General features: G+C 46.9%; 1 protein-coding gene across 1 annotated transcript; it reads right to left on the reverse strand.

Annotated features, from left to right (window-relative positions):
* Positions 1 to 6,517: 6,517 nt before the first annotated feature.
* LOC132832532 (tubulin beta-4B chain) lies at positions 6,518 to 17,759 on the reverse strand. Its single transcript, XM_060850615.1, has 4 exons — positions 17,611 to 17,759; positions 10,398 to 10,506; positions 9,799 to 9,909; positions 6,518 to 9,234 (listed from the first exon to the last, which is right to left on the reverse strand). Exons 1-4 carry the CDS (start codon positions 17,665 to 17,667, stop codon positions 8,174 to 8,176), a joined length of 1,338 nt encoding a protein of 445 aa, XP_060706598.1. The 5' UTR covers positions 17,668 to 17,759; the 3' UTR covers positions 6,518 to 8,173.
* Positions 17,760 to 19,271: the final 1,512 nt, after the last annotated feature.

Below are 19,271 nucleotides of genomic sequence, written 5' to 3' on the forward strand. Positions count from 1 at the left end.
TAGACTACTTGGCCTTTGGAGCCTGCTCTGCCATTTTATAAGATAATAGCTAATCTGTGGGTTTCCTCCGGGTGCTCCGGTTTCCTCCCACAGTCCAAAGATATGCGGGTCAGGTGAATTGGCCATGCTAAATTGCCCGTAGTGTTAGGTAAGGGGTAAATGTAGAGGTATGGGTGGGTTGCGCTTCGGCAGGTCGGTGTGGACTTGTTGGGCTGAAGGGCCTGTTTCCACACTGTAAGTAATCTAATCTAATCTAATCTGTATGTTAGCAGCCAGCCCCATTTCCTATCCTCCCACGATAATCTTTGACTTCTTGTTAACCAAAAATCTATCGATCTCTGTCTTAATCACTCTCTGGAGAAAAGAGTACTTCACATTCACACTCCAAAGAGAAATAAAAAGTCTCCTCAACTTGAGTGGAAGACCTCTTATATTTAGTGTCGTCCCACCCTTGCCTGCAAATGGTAAACACCCTTTTTGGCAGCCATCTTGGCCTCAGCACTTTGTTTCAATAAGGTCGCTTCTCTATTTTCTCAACTCTTGAGATACCATGTAGAATTTGGAGCTTCATGTTTGACCAGTCTCAACTAAGAGGCCTAAACTCTTAAGTTCCTGTCATGCTATTGGAAGCATATCATACTACTAATGTAACCTTACCCCAAAAGTGGTTAATGATCAGCCATACTGCTGGGGGCCTGGAATCACATGTAAGCACAGCATTTAGTGACCCAGAAGGGTTTTTTTTCCAAGACTAAGGCTTCATGGTCATTGTTAGACTCCTAATTCCAGATTATAATTGAATTTATATTCCACCATCTACCATGGCAGGATTCAAAGCCGCGTCTACAGAACACGACCTGGGTCACTGGATTAATACTCTAGTGACTGGTCTAATAGACTAATCGTCTAATTAACACCCTTTGGCCATTACCTCCCCCCAACAACGACAAACTTGCAGGACTGCTGGAGAGGCCAGATTCCACCTACAAAAGTCAGAGTTTAGGTTGAGTCAGGAGAGTGAGCCAGTTTTCCAGAGATGGGATTAATTTTGGGTTGGGGGAATCTGCACCATGCTGGAAAATCAAACTTTGTCATTCAGCAGAATTGCTTCCAACTCTGGGTCACACACCCAGGGTTTTCCCAGTGAGGATGAGGAAGCTCGATAATGTGGGACAGCTTGGAAAGGCTGGGATTAGAGAAGGTTAGGATTCATGAAATACACAAAATGATTCCCATCTGTTGAAGGATCAAGAGCAGAAGGGACAGAAGGTGACATGTAGGAATATTGTTTAAGCCTATAGTGGAACACACTGGTAGGAGATTTTCATCACGCAATTGGAATTAGCCATAGGGAGATGGTGCTCAGCTGGGATTGGCTAAATGGTTTTTGCAGAGAGCTGCCTTGATGGGCTGAATGGCCTGCTATGCTATATGAATTCTCAACAATGCTAACCTTAGCTGGTTTCACCCAATAGTGGGAATGGAAGCTGAAAGCAGATCCAGCTCATTGAAGCAGTTTTGCTGAACTGAACAGCCAATTCAACACCAGATCTTCAAATCAATTTAAGCTGCTGGGCACGGACACCACTGGCAAATTCTGCCTTTATTTGTACCGTAGCTTATTTGGCTGTGGGAAAGAGGAAGGAGCGATGGTGGACAAGCAGCATCACACTTAGTGAGGATACTTCCTTGGTCTGGATCCAAGTGAAGTTATAATCCAAACTCTGCTAAGCTCTGAGATACAAACCAGTTATTGGGGGGTAGGTTAAAACAATGTTCCAACCATCTATCTCCCAAAGTGATCTGATCATCCCAGCCATGAAAATCCCCGTCAGAAATACAAGATGTTACTTTAACAGATCTTTTTGCTGATTGTGTTAGAAGTATCAAAACATATGACCTTGCAAGATTTATTACAATTTGCCATTTTCTGCAGATTCACCAATTCTTTCGTAGTTGGGCTCTCTCCAAAAGCCAGCCTGCTCTCTTTATAACTCTGTGGTTTCCACGACAGAGGCAAACATTCAGAAATAAAACATATAAACTGTCAAACAAGGTGCATTGTGACTTTCAGATCAACAGTCTGTTGTGCCCTTGTTCAAGAATTGCAGTAGAGATGACCCAGGTAATTATAGACCAGTGAGCCTTACTTCTGTTGTAGGAAAGGTTTCGGAAAGGATTATAAGAGGTGAGGTTTATAATCATCTAACAAGCAACAATTTGATTTCAGATAGTCGACATGGTTTCGACAAGGGCAGGTCGTGTCTCACAAACCTCACTGAGTTTTTTTGAAAAGGTGACCAAGCCTGTAGATGGGAGTAGGGCAGTTGACAAGGTAGACATGGACTTCAGTAAAGGTTCCACATGGTAGGTTATTGGAGAAAAATCTTCGAGTAAAAAGTGAGGTCTGCAGATGCTGGAGATCAGAGCTGAAAATGTGTTGCTGGTTAAAGCACAACAGGTTAGGCAGCATCTAAGGAACAGGAAATTTGACATTTCTGGCCAGAGCCCTTCATCAGGAATGAGGAGAGTGTGCCAGGCAGGCTAAGATAAAAGGTAGGGAGGAGGGACTTGGGAGAGGGGCGATGGAGGTGTGATAGGTGGAAGGAGGTCAAGGTGAGGGTGATAGGCCGGAGTGGGGTGGGGGCGGAGAGGTCAGGAAGAGGATTGCAGGTTAGGAGGGCGGTGCTGAGTTCAAGGGAATCGACTGAGACAAGGTGGGGGGAGGGGAAATGAGGAAACTGGAGAAATCTGAGTTAATCCCTTGTGGCTGGAGGGTTCCCAGGCGGAAGATGGGGCGCTCTTCCTCCAACCATCGTGTTGTTATGTTCTGGCGATGGAGGAGTCCAAGGACCTGCATGTCTTTGGTGGAGTGGGAGCGAGAGTTAAAGTGTTGAGCCACGGGGTGGTTGGGTTGGTTGGTCCGGGCGTCCCAGAGGTGTTCCCTGAAGCGTTCTCCAAGTAGACGGCCTGTCTCCCCAATATAGAGGAGGCCACACATAGATGATGTGTGTGGAGGTGCAGGTGAATTTGTGGCGGATATGGAATATTCCCAATTCCTTCGTCTCCGCCGCATCTGCTCCCAGGAGGACCAGTTCCAATACCGTACAGCCCAGATGGCCTCTTCTTCAAGGACCGCAGATTCCCCCCAGATGTGATCAACGATGCCCTCCACCGCATCTCCTCCACTTCCCACTCCTCCGCCCTTGAGCCCCGCCCCTCCAACCGCCACCAAGACAGAACCCCACTGGTTCTCACCTACCACCCCACCAACCTCCGTATACAGCGTATCATCCGCCGTCATTTCCGCCAACTCCAAACGGACCCCACCACCAGGGATATATTTCCCTCCCCTCCCCTATCAGCGTTCCACAAAGACTTCCTCGTCAGGTCCACACCCCCCAACAACCCAAGCTCCACTCCCGGCACCTTCCCCTGCAACCGCAGGAAATGCAAAACTTGCACCCATACCTCCTCCCTTACTTCTCTCCAAGGCCCCAAGGGATCCTTCCATATCCGCCACAAATTCACCTGCGCCTCCACACACATCATGTATTGCATCCGCTGCACCCGATGTGGCCACTGCAGTTTGTCATTTTTATAAATGACTTAGACGCAGGCATAGGTGGATGGATCAAGGATAGAACGCCCCTGGTGCTCATCTTCCACCCTACCAACCTTCGCATAAACCAAATCATCCACCGACATTTCCGCCACCTCCAAACGGACCCCACCACCAGGGATATATATTCCCTCTCCACCCCTTTCTGCCTTCCGCAAAGATCATTCCCTCCGTGACTACCTGGTCAGGTCTACGCCCCCCCCACTACCCACCCTCCCACTTTCCCCTGCCACCGCAGGAACTATAAATCCTGTGCCCACACCTCCTCCCTCACCTCTATCCAAGGCCCTAAAGGAGCCTTCCACATCCATCAAAGTTTATTGTATCCATTGCTCCCGATGCGGTCTCCTCTACATTGGGGAGACTGGACACCGCCTAGCAGAGCGCTTTAAGGAACATCTCTGGGACACCCGCACCAATAAACCACACCGCCCCGTCGCCCAACATTTCAACTCCCCCTCCCACTCTGTCGAGGACATGAGAGATGCTGGGTCTCCTTCACCGCTGCTCCCTCACCACCAGACACCTGGAGGAAAAATGCCTCATCTTCTGCCTCGGAACACTTCAACCCCAGGGCATCAACTTGGACTTCAACAGTTTCCTCATTTCCCCTTCCCCCACTTCACCTCAGTACCAAACTTCCAGCTCAGCACTGTCCCCATAGGTTGTGTGGTAAGGACATGGAATGCCCAGCCTGCTAATGTAGTCAACTCAGCCACATTAGGGAGAGTTAAACAATCCTTAGATAAACACCATGAATGATTTTGGGATAGTGTTTGGGATGAGCGGAGAATAGTTCAGACCAGTGCAACAGAGGGCTGAAGGGCCTGTTCTGCACTGTATTGTCCTATGCTCTAAACTAACAAACCAGCTCTCCCTGCAGGCAGAAATACCTCAGCATCACATGCAACAGCAGCTGCCTTATACAGGCAGAGGGCACATGGGGTAACTGATGGCTTAGGGCTCACCCAGGCAACAGAAGAGATATCAGGACAATTGCAATATACAGGGAAAGATCAGACCAATTAAACCTGCATTCACTGGAGTTGAGGCAGAGGAGAGGGAGATTGAAATGTCTAAAATCTTCAGGTGGCTGAGCAAACAAAGTGTAGGGAGGATATTTCCACTAGAACCAACAGGCAGGGACAGGCTGAGGATAGACTGTAGGCCATGTAGCATTGAGATGGGGGGGGGAAAAACAGACCACTAAAGTAACCATACATGTGATCTTAAGGTGTATTTTGTCCTGGATTTTACAGCAGATATTGAGCAATCTACCAGAGCCACTGCAGTAAGCAGAGTGAGGCCAGTGTTTTTGATGAAATGTGAAATCTCTCCCACGTGCTACACTCTCAAAACTTTCTTTTCGATGTTTTTTTCCCCTCTTGGATTGCACGGGAGATAATTTATGTTCTGAGATTTCCTTTTGCTAAGGATGTTACTATATTGAAACAGTTAATGAGTAATAAGGACTGTATCTATTATTCGATACATTTTTCCAACAAAGTTGTAATTCCAACCCTTGCTTTTGTTGTATTTCAATTATGTTGTACAGAAAGTGTGTTTTGCTTTCAACTCAGTAGTTTGACTAATTGAATTTGTATTTGGAGTGCAGTAACTCACATTTATCTTTAAAATAAAAGTTGGGTCTGGAATATTTTAAGGGTGTCAATTGAGATGGGCTGCAGGATATTTCTTCAGAGGGTTGACAGCTTGTGGAATTCACCGGAACAAGGCTGGCTCACTGAACAGATAAAAGAAAGATTTATTAAAAAGTTTGAGATTTAAGGCATCAAGGGATCGGAGGGGAAAAACAGGAACGTGACATTCAGATGAGAGCCAAATGCTGTAGTTAGTATGTTCATGGTGGTGGCTTTTATGGGAAAAAACAAAAATAACATGGGAAGGGTTAAAGCATGAAGACCACTGGCAATCTGTGGATGGGATAACCATGGTGGAACATTCTTACACCAATTAACTTGACTATGTTAAGGCCGAACGGTCACTAGCAAGACAAGATAACTTAAGTAATAAAGCAAGTTTCTCTATTAGTGTTATGATGACAGGATTACGACCATAAATATTTGGGACATGACATTAAAATATCTGATTAGTAGTTAGTAGAGTCAGCTTGAGACAGGAGACTATTGTAATAGATGGTATAACTAAATATCTATCATGACAGGTTAGTCTGGAATGGACGATCACTAGCAGAGCTGATAATATCTAATCATGACATATTTTCCTGAAGTAGGGTCTGGAATGAAATTAGCATGAAATATCTAACTGTGACATTAGAATTACATTAAGCAGAATGTACAACTAAAGAGATGATGGGAATTAACATCACTGGTTTATTGTGTAGCTAGAGTGAGGTACTTTAATATAGTTGGACATGCTGATAAGCTAACAGAAACATGATTAAAAAAATATAAAAATCCACAGACCTTGAGGTTCAGGGGCATTCAAGAATCTGCTTTCTCAGTCACGTTTTTGTGTTTGCAAATAAAAGACCTACTTCTGGAGGAACTCTCCGCATCTCCTGGTGATTCTCTATTTTCTCCACAACACTTTCTGGTCAAAACATTCAAAAGGAGGTGGTGAATCTTGAACCACTGGGAGCTGGAAGATCTAATTGCCCAATCTGTTGGGGTCATGCCCCGGAGGGTAGTTTAGGGGAAATGCCAATGCAGAGGGAATCATGACATTGAGGGAGCAGGGAAAGTTTCCCCCATTTCATCAAACACAGGGAAGGTTTTTTGAAAAACAAAAAATCACCCCCCCACCACCAAACGAACATTTTCATGACTACAGTTTCCGAGCTTTCTGGTCTGTGCTCGAGGCCATCGCCCTGCAGAAATGTAGATGACAAAAAAAAACAAAGACAGCAACATATCGCAAAGAAAACGTGTTTTATTTGTCAGTTAAGAAACAGGCCGGCTTTATACTTTTCAATATGAAAAAAAAACAAAAAAAAAAGGGTGCGATTAATTTTTAAAAAACAACAGTAAAAAGGGACACTGACAGCAGCAAACGCAAACAAAAAACTTAAAACCAGAAAGACAGAGCGAATACTCAGTAAGCAGCAGCATGGAAAAACGATCAAGAACGTCTATGTCAATCCTTCAAAAGGTTCATTCAAGGCTCAACAGGAAAAAGGACAGTTGCACACCACCCCCTCGGCCATCAGGGAACAGAAATACCCTTCCCAATAACAACTCACGACAAGTCGAGCAAAAAGTGGAACTTCATAGTGGATTGTTCTCGCCCTCTCAAGAATTCCTCAGCTAGGAGGGCAGGATTGGCCGTGTGGAATTAACTCATCTGTTCCTCACTGCTGGCTCAGCTATTCTGATGATTTAAAACCAAAATAAAAAAAATATATTTGTGGGAAAATCCTCAAACAGGGCACATGGAAAGGTAGTGAAGGAGGATTACACTCGGACAACACAAACTCAACCAGACTGTTTGAAGGAGCAGTCGAAAGATAAGAAACACCGAAAACAGACAAAGTTTTACTGCGTCATGGATTTAGCAATCTCACTGACAAGTTGGTAACGAAGAGGGAAAAGTAGCTTTTTTTCTGTACAGCTAGGATAAGTCCTTTTAGAGAGTGAAGGGTTTTTGGGCATATTGAAATTGAAGATATCATTTTTGAGACTGCAGCACTGAATTATCCAGCTCAGCATCACTGGGCATCCAGGCAGAGGGCACAATTCCCATGGTGCATCACCCAGCTGGGTGGTATGTGGAGAACCACACATACACACGCAAACCTGGTTTCAGACCACAAAGCTACTCCTAAAAATAAAAGCTGTGGGGAAGTCATTTTCTAAAATCCCACTTACTCTGGAAAAGGTTATGCCTCTGATAAATTTCACCTATTTTCAATGCTTCAACCAGCACAGTCCAACTTGACTTTTTATGAATTGGCTATCGTAGAAGCACTACCACTGCAGAGACCCTTCTCCCCCACCACCAGATTTCAACATGGCTGCTGCTAATTTGCTTCACCTGACCCCCTCAAGCACTATGCAATTAGCTCCTCTCATCCAGGCTGGCAGGTCCACCACTGAGACAATTGATGCCAGCGTCTCCAATGCTGTTTCCAATGTTCTTCATTTCCCTGCTGGTCAACTTCCCTCACCTACCCCTTCCTCCCCAACTTCAAATCAAGTGCACCTACCAATGCTTTGAACACAAAATGAAACAAACAAAATTCACATTACCACACGCAAGACAACTGCAGCCTGTTTCGATTTCAAAACATGCAAATGGGATTCAGGGAAAAGATCTGTTCAGATGTGATGACACTGTGCTTTAGATTGGGGACTGAGATGATGTCGGACACTGATTACAACGGCATTTGCCAGCACGGGGGTGGAAGGGGTGTGGTAAGGGGCAAAATGAAAGTTTCCTTTGAACTCGAGTCCTGTGGAACTGGAGGGCCCACGGACCTCGCCTGTTTGAAAACGCAATTTTTTTTCCTCGCTGTTGTGTTTTTAAAAAGGACGTTTTATGTACACAAAGGGCGGGCTGAGTCAAGGGCACTCAGGCCTCATCTTGCTCGATCTCCTCCTCGAACTCTCCCTCCTCCTCAGCCGTGGCGTCCTGGTACTGTTGGTACTCAGAGACCAGGTCGTTCATGTTGCTCTCTGCCTCAGTGAACTCCATCTCGTCCATGCCCTCGCCCGTGTACCAGTGCAGGAAGGCCTTGCGTCGGAACATGGCGGTGAACTGCTCAGAGATGCGCTTGAAGAGCTCCTGGATGGCCGTGCTGTTGCCAATGAAGGTGACGGCCATCTTGAGGCCACGGGGTGGGATATCACAGACAGCCGTCTTGACGTTGTTGGGGATCCACTCCACGAAGTAGCTGCTGTTCTTATTCTGCACGTTCAGCATCTGTTCGTCCACCTCCTTCATGGACATGCGGCCTCGGAAGACCGCTGCCACTGTCAGATAGCGCCCGTGGCGTGGGTCGCAGGCTGCCATCATATTCTTGGCGTCAAAGACCTGCTGGGTGAGCTCGGGCACCGTTAGGGCCCGGTACTGCTGGCTCCCACGGCTGGTGAGGGGGGCAAAGCCAGGCATGAAGAAGTGCAGGCGGGGGAAGGGCACCATGTTGACTGCCAGCTTACGGAGGTCAGCGTTGAGCTGGCCTGGGAAGCGGAGGCAGGTGGTGACACCACTCATGGTAGCTGAGACTAGGTGGTTCAGGTCGCCATAGGTGGGGGTGGTCAGCTTCAGGGTGCGGAAACAGATATCGTACAGCGCCTCATTATCAATGCAGTAGGTCTCGTCCGTGTTCTCCACCAGCTGGTGCACCGACAGGGTGGCATTGTAGGGTTCCACCACCGTGTCTGACACCTTGGGCGAGGGCACCACGCTGAAGGTGTTCATGATTCGGTCTGGGTACTCCTCGCGGATCTTGCTGATGAGCAGGGTGCCCATGCCCGAGCCCGTGCCCCCACCCAGTGAGTGGGTCAGCTGGAAACCCTGGAGGCAATCGCAGCTCTCCGCCTCCTTCCTCACTACGTCCAGCACAGAGTCCACCAGCTCTGCCCCTTCTGTGTAATGCCCCTTGGCCCAGTTGTTGCCTGCGCCACTCTGGCCTGGAAAACACACAAAAAAGGTAACGGGGTCAATGAGACAAGCAATTACACACCATCCTGCCCATCAGATGGCACAGCCCTGCATCCAGAGGGCACTCTAGAATCCAGACCATGGCCAAACATTTAACAGAAGGAAAACCAGGCTCCACACTCCAGTGAAATGAATGGTGGGATCAGATTGATGCTCCATTTGCCATACACCCAAGATCCAGGCAATGCTGACCCAAAATTTAACAATTAGCTCCCCTTTTTTCAAAGCGAGAATTACCAAATAACTCCCTGATGGTGAGCAAAGGGATACAAATCTTGGACACCAGGCAAGGCTAGACTGCACCTGCCTCAATGCCCTGCTCCCTGGTTTCACTTGAAGGACACTCCATCACGTGTAGTCACTGTGATGGATCACAAACCAAAGCTCTGGGGATGCTCCAGCCTCAGTAACATTGAGAGAACAGTATCCCTCAAAAGCGGAGATTCCCAAAATAGGAATGAGGGAATTTTTGCTACCACCCCCTTCCAAAACATACATCTCATTCAGGAATACCGCAAGCAGCCTGTACTTACCAAACACAAAGTTATCCGGTCGGAAGATCTGCCCAAATGGTCCGGAGCGAACGGAGTCCATGGTGCCAGGCTCCAGGTCCACCAGGATGGCACGGGGAACATATTTACCCCCTGCGAAGGAAGAGGGGACAGACTTGTTGGGAAAAAAAAAACCTTCAACTGCAAGTTGCACCCTTCCCCATTTGGTGGACGAAAAGAAGAATAATGGAGATGGGGGCCCACACCAAGGGGTTCCCATTACCACAACAGAACTGACGGCAATCTCAGTTCAGTGATGGACACGTTAAACATGTACCTGTATCACTAACGGCAACTTTTCACAATGAGCACACCATGGGAGAGACGGAATCTACTCCCCGGTAGGAGACCCTGCTTCACCCTCCTCCCATGCCAACAGGAATGCCCCAGTGCCAGGCAGGGCAACAGCTTCTGGCCATTTGCAGAAGAGCTCCCGGTTTCCTTCTCTGCCCCCTCCACACCAAAAACAAGTAACCCCCAGGGAGACAGTAAGACACGGACGGCAGGGAGAAAATGGAGGGGAAGTACCAGTCTGCAAGGTGATGCCCCTCCCTGCTCCACACAAGATGCCAGGCCAATACCTGATGCCTCGTTGTAGTAGACATTAATACGATCCAGCTGCAGGTCACTGTCGCCATGGTAGGTACCAGTTGGGTCAATGCCATGCTCATCACTGATGACTTCCCAGAACTGAGGAGGAGAGCAGAAACAGCAGTTACAGTACAGCCTGCCTTCTTCATTTGCATCTTCCTTTGTGCGCAGGAAAGAAAGTGTGCATGCGTTTCTCAGGAATCGGTCAACTGGCCCAGCTTCAGCTTAAAACAAAACCCAGCAGTTAACTGTCAGTCATCAGTTAACTGGTGCATTCTCCAGCACAACAACTCGACTAACCAGAATCCACTTGCCACCCATTTTAATCAAGATATAACTCCATGTTACACTGGGGTCCTTGCAAACATTCTGACAATTGCAAAATGAGTAGGCTTCAATAAAGCGCCTTATTTAATTAGTGTAAAAAGGTCACCCTGGGCCCCAGCAATGAACAGGTCAAAAATGGCACCATTTCTCAGGCTCACCAATGAGAATCACTGCTAAAATCGCAGAAGCAAAGGAGCAGCACAATGGGCTACAACAAGGAGAATTCATACTCGTTGCCACATCCTGGCGTTTTAAACCCAGGATTTGAAATTGGAGAGACAGCAGATAATTCCCCAGTCGCAGGAGAGTAATGGCATCACTCCAAACACAGACACCAGTCAGACAGCGCACTGTGCCAGCACTGAACACTGCATTCAGTGGACTAGGGGAAAAACATCAAGCCTGAGAAACAGACAAAGGAATTGCAGTGCATTGAAATACCCAATGAATGCCAGACTGATATAGAGGCCGATGCAAGTTTATTAATAGACCATTACATTATTTTCAAACACGACAAAACAATGGACGTAATCTCAGGCACACAAAGCAACACCTCCTTTCTCCTTCACCTACAGTCAGTCTCTCAGCAATTTGTGCACCCATTTGCTAACAATCACAGCTCCTGTCTTTCTTGCTCAAAATTCCCTCAATAACATTTTGTAAAAAAAGAAAATCAGAACCCCCAGATCCCCCCCCTTCCCCATCAACCCCATTTAAGGCACAGAAGGGAGGGGGGGGGGGGGGGGAAAGCAAAGTATCCCTGGTAACAGGGCGTTGCCAGGGAACATATTCCCACACTGAACACTGCGTGAACAGAGCTCCTAGAATGGAAATCAGAAGCTGGGAGCAGACAGAAAATTCCAGAAGTAGAGCTGACAATCTCAGACAAAGATCACACAACTGAGGTGGGGAAATGCAGTGAACGTGCAGATGTTAATGGGAGGAAATAATTGGATTTTTACTTGGTGTGGAGAGAATCCAATCGAGCGACTAGCATTGCTTTTCCAATGTGCAGAATGTGGGAAAATAAAATCTGAAATATGCCAGCGAGCCAAACAAAATATCCACAGCATCCTCCCCCCCCCCCCCCCCCCCCCCCCCCCCCCCCCCCCCCCCCCCCCCCCCCCCCCCCCCCCCCCCCCCCCCCCCCCCCCCCCCCCCCCCCCCCCCCCCCACCTGACTATTTTTCTGTATGAAAAACACATTGCTCATAGAATCAAGGATGAGCTCATTTGCCCACCCCCCCCCCAATCCCACTGTCTAGACAACCAGCGTTATGGGAGCGTGGTTGCCTGACTCTTGTGGTCTGCTGCAGCAGCTTTATTCAAAACAGCCATATTGGCAAAGGTTTGGGGAAAATAGCTTGAAAATTCAGCAGCTGATTGAGGTAGCATTACCATGTGAAGTGTAGTAGCAGGGAGAGTGAGACACACGCACAGAGTCAGGAGAAGGAACGTTTGCAGCAAGCTCCAGACAAGTTGCCCCACCCCAACCAGCCCCTTGCTTCCCCGTCAGACTGAATGACAAAAGAACAGACAAAAGAGAAAAATCCCATCCATTCAGCTGGTTACTGCATTCCTGCACAAGTAATCAGCAGGGCAAAATCCCAACAACAAAAATGATAGGAGAAATAAAATGAACCGTGTTCAAGACATTGTTTCTTAGTGGCCCCTCAGATGAGTACCCTAATTAAACTGCTGAGGGGATGGTTTCAAAGCTATGACTCAATCACATTAGCTCAGAAATAAGACCCAGACAACATGACTGGCTGACGCTATGTGTGAAATTGCTGCATTTGAACAAAGGCGGAGAGCACATGAGACAATCCGGCTTTGTTCCTGTCTGCTTCCCTTCCCAGTCCTTGTCCCCTCGGTAGACGAGGTTCCCTCAGGCTAGCTACTTTGCAAATCTCGCAAACTTCAGAGCTGACCTCAAGCCAGAAACCTTGGGGTGCGTACAGAATAGGACGCTAGAGACATTCAGCAGGTTTGGAGACAGACGCTGCCTTAAACCCGAATTCCCTTTCCTCTACCCCAGCCCTCCCGACACACTAATTTGCTGTAGACATTTAAGGGGTTTTTAAAAACATGGCAAGCCTCCCTTCCTGAGGTAACATGTCCAAGTTACAGGGTGTATCAAAGTACATCCATATGCCATTTCTCAGGACAAACCAGCCTCCCATATTCTATCTTCTCCACAAGATGGTTTGTCATCAGCTCTCTGATCTCTCAAGAGTTCATGCTTGACCTTCACCTCCCCAAAGAGTGGCCCTGGTCACCAAAGAAGGAATCTGCTTTTCTTGCTCATCATATCCCTTGCCACCCACCCAACAAATCTCTGAACTAACGAGGCACAGATATAAATCATAAACCTAACTCTCATTTAGTCAGACTCACTGGGATTAGAATGGACAAGCGTGTGATGGCCTGCATGGACATGCAGCCTCTGGCACGGCTGTTAAAAAAACTAACTGGGTAGCAACTAGCTCCATGAGCTGCAGATGGTCTGTCACTCTTGCCAGCTCATGAGCATCGAGTCCTGCCATCCAAGTGTTGAGATCTGCCAACTTGGCAGAGAACAGGCACAGGCCAAGTCCTCTGTTGGATAAGTTGTCTTCTTGATGCTAGAAAACATGACGACTGTGCAAAAGCCTTCTGCTTCACCAAACAAAGACACAGTCATCATAGTGAAGGGACACAAAGAGAGGGAGGGAGAGGCGGAAGCGTACAGATCAAGGAGAGACACTCTTTAATCAATGGTCTGCTCTTTAAAAGGTTTGAAAATGGTTCAAACACCACAATGCAACAATCTGGTAGCTTTACTGAAAAGACGAGGAATTACCGTGTAAGCAGTTTTAATTGAAGAAAAATCTTTATGGTATTAAATATAGCCAAATCATTTCTGCATCTGTAGGAATTCAGGAGTGTGGGTAGGAGAGAGAGAGAGGGGGGTGGAGATAGACACACACACTGATCTCAGTCTTCTCAAATTAAAAAGGACAGCCTTTCAATGAGTGTGCCAACTACTGATGCTGTTTCCAGAATTACCACTCTCTCATCAGAAAGAGATTTCACACAGGGGCGGTCTGGCTCACTCACTTCAAGCACCATCTGCTTGAACCAAAGGGGTCACACTCAGTCCAAGATAATGAAAGGTCTGCACTGTGAGGGGCTACTGGCCAACTCAGTCACCACCATTACCATATTCCTGAAGGGCTTATGGCCAAAATGTCGATTTTGCTGTTCCTTTGATGCTGTCTGACCTGCTGAGCTTTTCCAGCAACACATTTTTCAGCTCTAATCTCCAGTCCTCACTTTCTCCATATTCCCCCAAACCCAAGAAGCCAATCTCACAGGAGCCATGTTGGAATGATCGTTTTAGATATGTTACCCAAACCAGGTTCCCCCCAACCCCCTCCCAAATCTGCTCGGAGAAACAGGAAATTATGGTCCAGCATCCCCCCTCCCACACTGCCCTAAATGGTCAACATCCACATCATGCCCAGTGACTCACCAACCATGCAGCCTGTAGAATCACAGAATTTCACAGCACAAGAGGCTGCTTGGCCCATCATGTCCAACAGTATGTTCGTATTGCCCTGTCTACAAGATTAGCACCAAATCAAGAGACTGAGTCATGGGGAACTTGTCAGACTTGATAGTTATTCCTACTATACACACTGCTGAAAGAGAAGGTATTGTGTTGTAGAGAATCATCTTTCAACCACCAGGACCAAGAATACAAAATCTCAGGGATAAGATAACAGTAAAAAAGGAAAACAAAGTAAAGCACAATTGAAAGAATTAGCGAAAAAGCAAAGCTTTCACTCAATTTTCACTCAAAGTTGATAATTGCCCAGTGAAAGATATATGTAATAGCAGAACCCTCAAACCAACCCACAACTATTGGATTGGAATCAAAACCATAAGAAGAAACATGTGGGACGTAGGTTTTTTTTAATTAAGCAAAGAACTCTGTGCAGTGCAAAGATTAGATTAGACATAAATGGAAAAAAATGTCACATTTGATCATGAAACCAGACAAAACGTCAAGTGAGTTGGAATAATTTGGAAAAAAGTTAAATGAAATTTGGAACAGTTCAAGGCAATGGGATACATGCGGAATACAAAGCGTAAGACTACCCAGAATGGGAGTTTGCATATTGTTAATTACACTGTTAACCTCTTCACAAAAGGTGCTACTACACAAGTTATTTGCATGTCTTAGTCCAGGATGTGGTTACTTGATCCAGTCTATTGATGTAACTGAATGATGTGTCAATGGCCTATTGATGAGCAGTGAATGGTGATTAATTGTCCCATTTATCTGTGGCGCATAGATCATTTATCCTATTATATACTGTATCGCTTCAGTACTTCATAATTCCCACCTTGCTGCTGACCTACAGAAAGCAAATCATACGGAGACCACCCCTCCCCCCTCCCATTTCCTGTCAATGCGATTTCCCTTGCATGCCGGCGGTGGTGCGGAGAGAATGTCCCCTCTAATAGTATTAGACTCCACCTTACCTTTGGCATGTGGACACAAGCCTGTAAAACACAGCCGGGCTACGTTTAAATAATGCCCTTAGCAGAGGTCACAGGATTACAAATTAGACAGAACAGTCTTTTTAATAAAAATTCGTACTGAAACGGCAGAACAAAGAGATCATCGCAGTCAGCGGATTCTGAAAGGGGATCAATCCCACTTTGTTCTGCATGCACCAAGTCCTCGCAGCAGCCTCACATTAAGAGAAGAAATGAGTGGGCAGGTCATCCCAGAGAAGTGTGAATTCCATGTGGTCCCTCACATCTCAAGAGCGTTTACAACAGCAGCAGCACAGGGCAAACTGCACCTTATAAACCCTTCCCCAGTCAACAACACAACCCAGGCTACCCCTCATGTGAACAGATGAGGAAAAGGATCGGATGCGGAATTTCCGCTGTAAAATGTTGCAAACAGCACTTTTCAAGTAAATCCTGCTGATATTTTGGAGCGATCGGGGAGATATCAAATTAAAAATTAACTTTCAAAAGCGTGTTCAATAGGTGGATTAGTGTGTAATTTAGCTACTGCACCTTGCACAGAAATAGACAAGGGAGTGAAAAAAAAAATCACTTGGCAAGCTTTCCGGGAGGGATACTCACGCATTCCTCACCAACACGGATTGGGGACTAGATACTGGACAAACAGCGAGCAAAATTATGTATACACGCGGGAAATAGTTACTAAACGGACTCTCCTCTCAGTATTCCTCAAACGAAGGTATTGAGGCGACGGGCCGAACAGCCTCCGATAAACTGCACGCACGTCCCTCCGGTGAAACGGGAAAGATGATGAGATTGAAATTAAAAATAATCCACTGGGGAGTTCAGAATGACGCAGAGCTGGCGATGAAATGAGGTCAGTGTTACAGTGTAACAGGAGATGGAAACCTGGAGCATAATCTATCCCATGGGTGTCCAGGAGCCCCCCAGCGCAAACTTCCACATGTAGCTGAAGGCAAGATATCGTATGATATATAGATATTTTCTAGCTAGATTAAATAGACACTTAGGATCCCAGTTCCTGGGATTGCAGGAGACAGGCCCCAGAATTGAACCTGGCCCGAGAAATCCTGTGTTTCCTTTTGTTACCATTGAACAATATGATTACAGATGTAACTTTCTGAATTCAGGCTTGTATCTCTGACTCCCAATTCCCCACACAAAGCTCAGTAACCTGACTGGATGAAGAGGCCAGGGCTGCTCTCTAACCACGAGAGACTAGAAAGGGGGTGGGGAAGTCAAAGGGCGGGGGAATGAACATTTTCAAAAGAATTTTGAATTCAAAAAAAAGTGCGAAAGAGCCGTTTGGCGCCTCTCCTCCCGCAGCCCATTGGCTAGCTCTAGTTTTGGCGCCTCTACAAATTTCCCTCCAACCGCTCCGCCCAATAGGAGCTCGGTTCACGGCAGTTAGAGTAAAAGCTCAGATCCCCTCAGGAATCCAGTCTACAGAGACCAACTGTGATGGATTCCGACAACTGACCCCATTCCCACCTCCTCAACCCCCCGAGACCCTCCTTATTCCCAACCTTCTAGACCCTCAAAAAAGTTTCTTCCTTGTCCCTGATTAATTCCCCCCATCTGAATTCCAGGATCGATTAAGCATTAAAAAAAACTTTTCACTTTTTGTAAAAAAAAATCAGAGTAGATATTTAAGATTTCCCTTTGTAACACAATCCTGAACCGCAATTTGCTCAACCCGTTACTTCTAGATAACGGAGTGCAACATTGTACAATCACATTATAGCGCCATACCCACTCAGCAGGTTCAATGCAGCGTTAAAACCGGTCGCCGACGAACCACAACTTAATCCTAAAACATGCCTTCCTCCCTTGCAGCTCACCATTAATCTCATATCTATTACACAGCCCGTTCCCCCCTCCTTTTACTGGATTTAGGCCCTAATAAAATGCAACGTTGAAAGTTAAGAGAACAAAATGTCGAGTGTGGGTCAAAAATGATCATTTTTAAATTCGCATGTTAGAAGAGAACAGGCAAATTGCATTTCCAAAGGACTCCTTGCCTAATCCCTCTAAGAACATGTGGACACGTCGTTGATAGCATTGACCAGTACGGACTTTCAAATTCCTGCAGCATTTCCACCTCACCGAAAACAATATTCGGGTTAATACATTTGCTGAAACAAAAAAATAATCAATCATTGGTCGATCTGGAGCCTCTGGTTGAAACGATCGAGATTACACTACCCCCACCCCACCCCCTCCCCCCTCCAGACCACAGCACGAGTCCGCTCATCGGAACCCAAGTCCCGTTGGAAATTGAACATAAATTACAAGAACAAAATCTCCAGATTTTGACTTGGCTTTTTACCTTGGCCCCGATCTGATTGCCACACTGCCCGGCTTGTACGTGCACAATCTCCCTCATTGTCAGATTTTCTTTTTTTTAAAAATCACACAAGAAGAAACCCGAATGAAGCACAGCACACACTACCCGACAGTGTAACTGCACTGGCAATGTAACTCCAGGCGCCTTGCAACAAAGCTTATAAAGGGGGTGGTGCCGCCACCGCCAGCTCCCCCGTCCTATTGGACGGTGAGATCACGTGGCCCTGGGACTGGCCTGCCATTGGACACGAAATGTTGCAGTAATTAACCAGTTACGTCACGCAGGGGCCGCATGGAAAATCTCTGGGAGTTGGAGTTCCATTCTACTCAAAGGCCAAAAAGCAGCAAGTCATCTCTGTCTGCAAACACAGATCTCTCAATTCATCAGGGCCTTAGAGAATCCCAGAGACCATTGGAGGGAGGGTCATTGAATGCAGCTGAGGCCCACTCCAATAGATTTTCAATCTTTCTCTTCATTGTGGGAGGTCTGGGATCCCTGGGAAGGCACCTTGGAAAGGTTCATTTACCTACTCTCCCATGGACTCAGCCGTCTTCCCCAGCAGTATCATTGGGATGGTTAAGAGTTGACCATATTGCTGTGGGTCTGGAGGCCTGACCAGGCAAGGACAGCAGATTTCCATCCCTACACCGGATTAGGAATCCAAATGGGGTTTTACACTTGTATGAACAAATTGCTGCAGATGCTGGAATCTGTAGTGAAAACAACAAATGCTGGTGATCAGGCAGCATCCATGGAGAGAGAGGAAGCTAATGTTTCGAGACTGGTTGACTCTTCATCAGAGCTGAGTTCATCAGAGTTTTACAGTTTCTGCTTTGCCCGGTTTCTGTCTCACTTTCACACTATGCTCCTCCCAGGACTTAGCAAATGCCCCAGCCCCTCTGAACCATCTTCCCAGTGCCTTCAGGTAATCCGTCCTAAAAGTGAAGGGAGTAAAGGATCAGTCAGCCCAGTTCCCAAAGAACATGGCCTCGCTCTTGCCTCGATTTCCCCTGGCTCCTGAGGCTAGTTCAAAGTGGTCATAGATGTTCCTGAGTTTGTCCACTGACTGTGGATCTGAGCAGAAAATGGTGACCTCATCCATGTACAGGGAGGCTTTGAACTGCAGGTTCCTGCTGCCTGGAATAGTCACCCCTTTTAGGCTCACATCCTTCCTGATAGACTCACCAAAGGGCTCTATACAGCACACAAACAAGGCAGGAGAGAGTGGGCAGCACTGCCTGACTCTGGATCTGATCAGGAAGCTTTCTGATTCCCAGCCCCCACTAACAATGTTGGTGAAGAGCAGTCGGATCCAATTGCAGATTCCCTCCCCAGAGCCCATTTGGAGAGCACGTCCCACATGTAGGTGTACAATACCCCGTCAAAGGCCTTCTCCTGCTCCAGGCTGATGAGGCAGGCATCCACCCTCCTGTTCTGCACATTGACGATTGTATTGCTGAGGGGCACGAGACTCTCAGAGATTGTCCTGCCCATTACAGCACCAATTTGAATCACTGATCCCAGAGCAGACCTGACCCAGTTGATGATGACCTTAGAGAGGATTTTTTAATCTGCATTCAGCAAGAGATTGGTAGCCAATTTCTAATTCCCTCTCTCTTCCCGTTCTACTTGTAGATGAGAGT

The sequence above is a fragment of the Hemiscyllium ocellatum genome, chromosome 35 (assembly GCF_020745735.1).
Source record: "Hemiscyllium ocellatum isolate sHemOce1 chromosome 35, sHemOce1.pat.X.cur, whole genome shotgun sequence".
Taxonomy (NCBI): Eukaryota; Metazoa; Chordata; class Chondrichthyes; order Orectolobiformes; family Hemiscylliidae; genus Hemiscyllium; species Hemiscyllium ocellatum.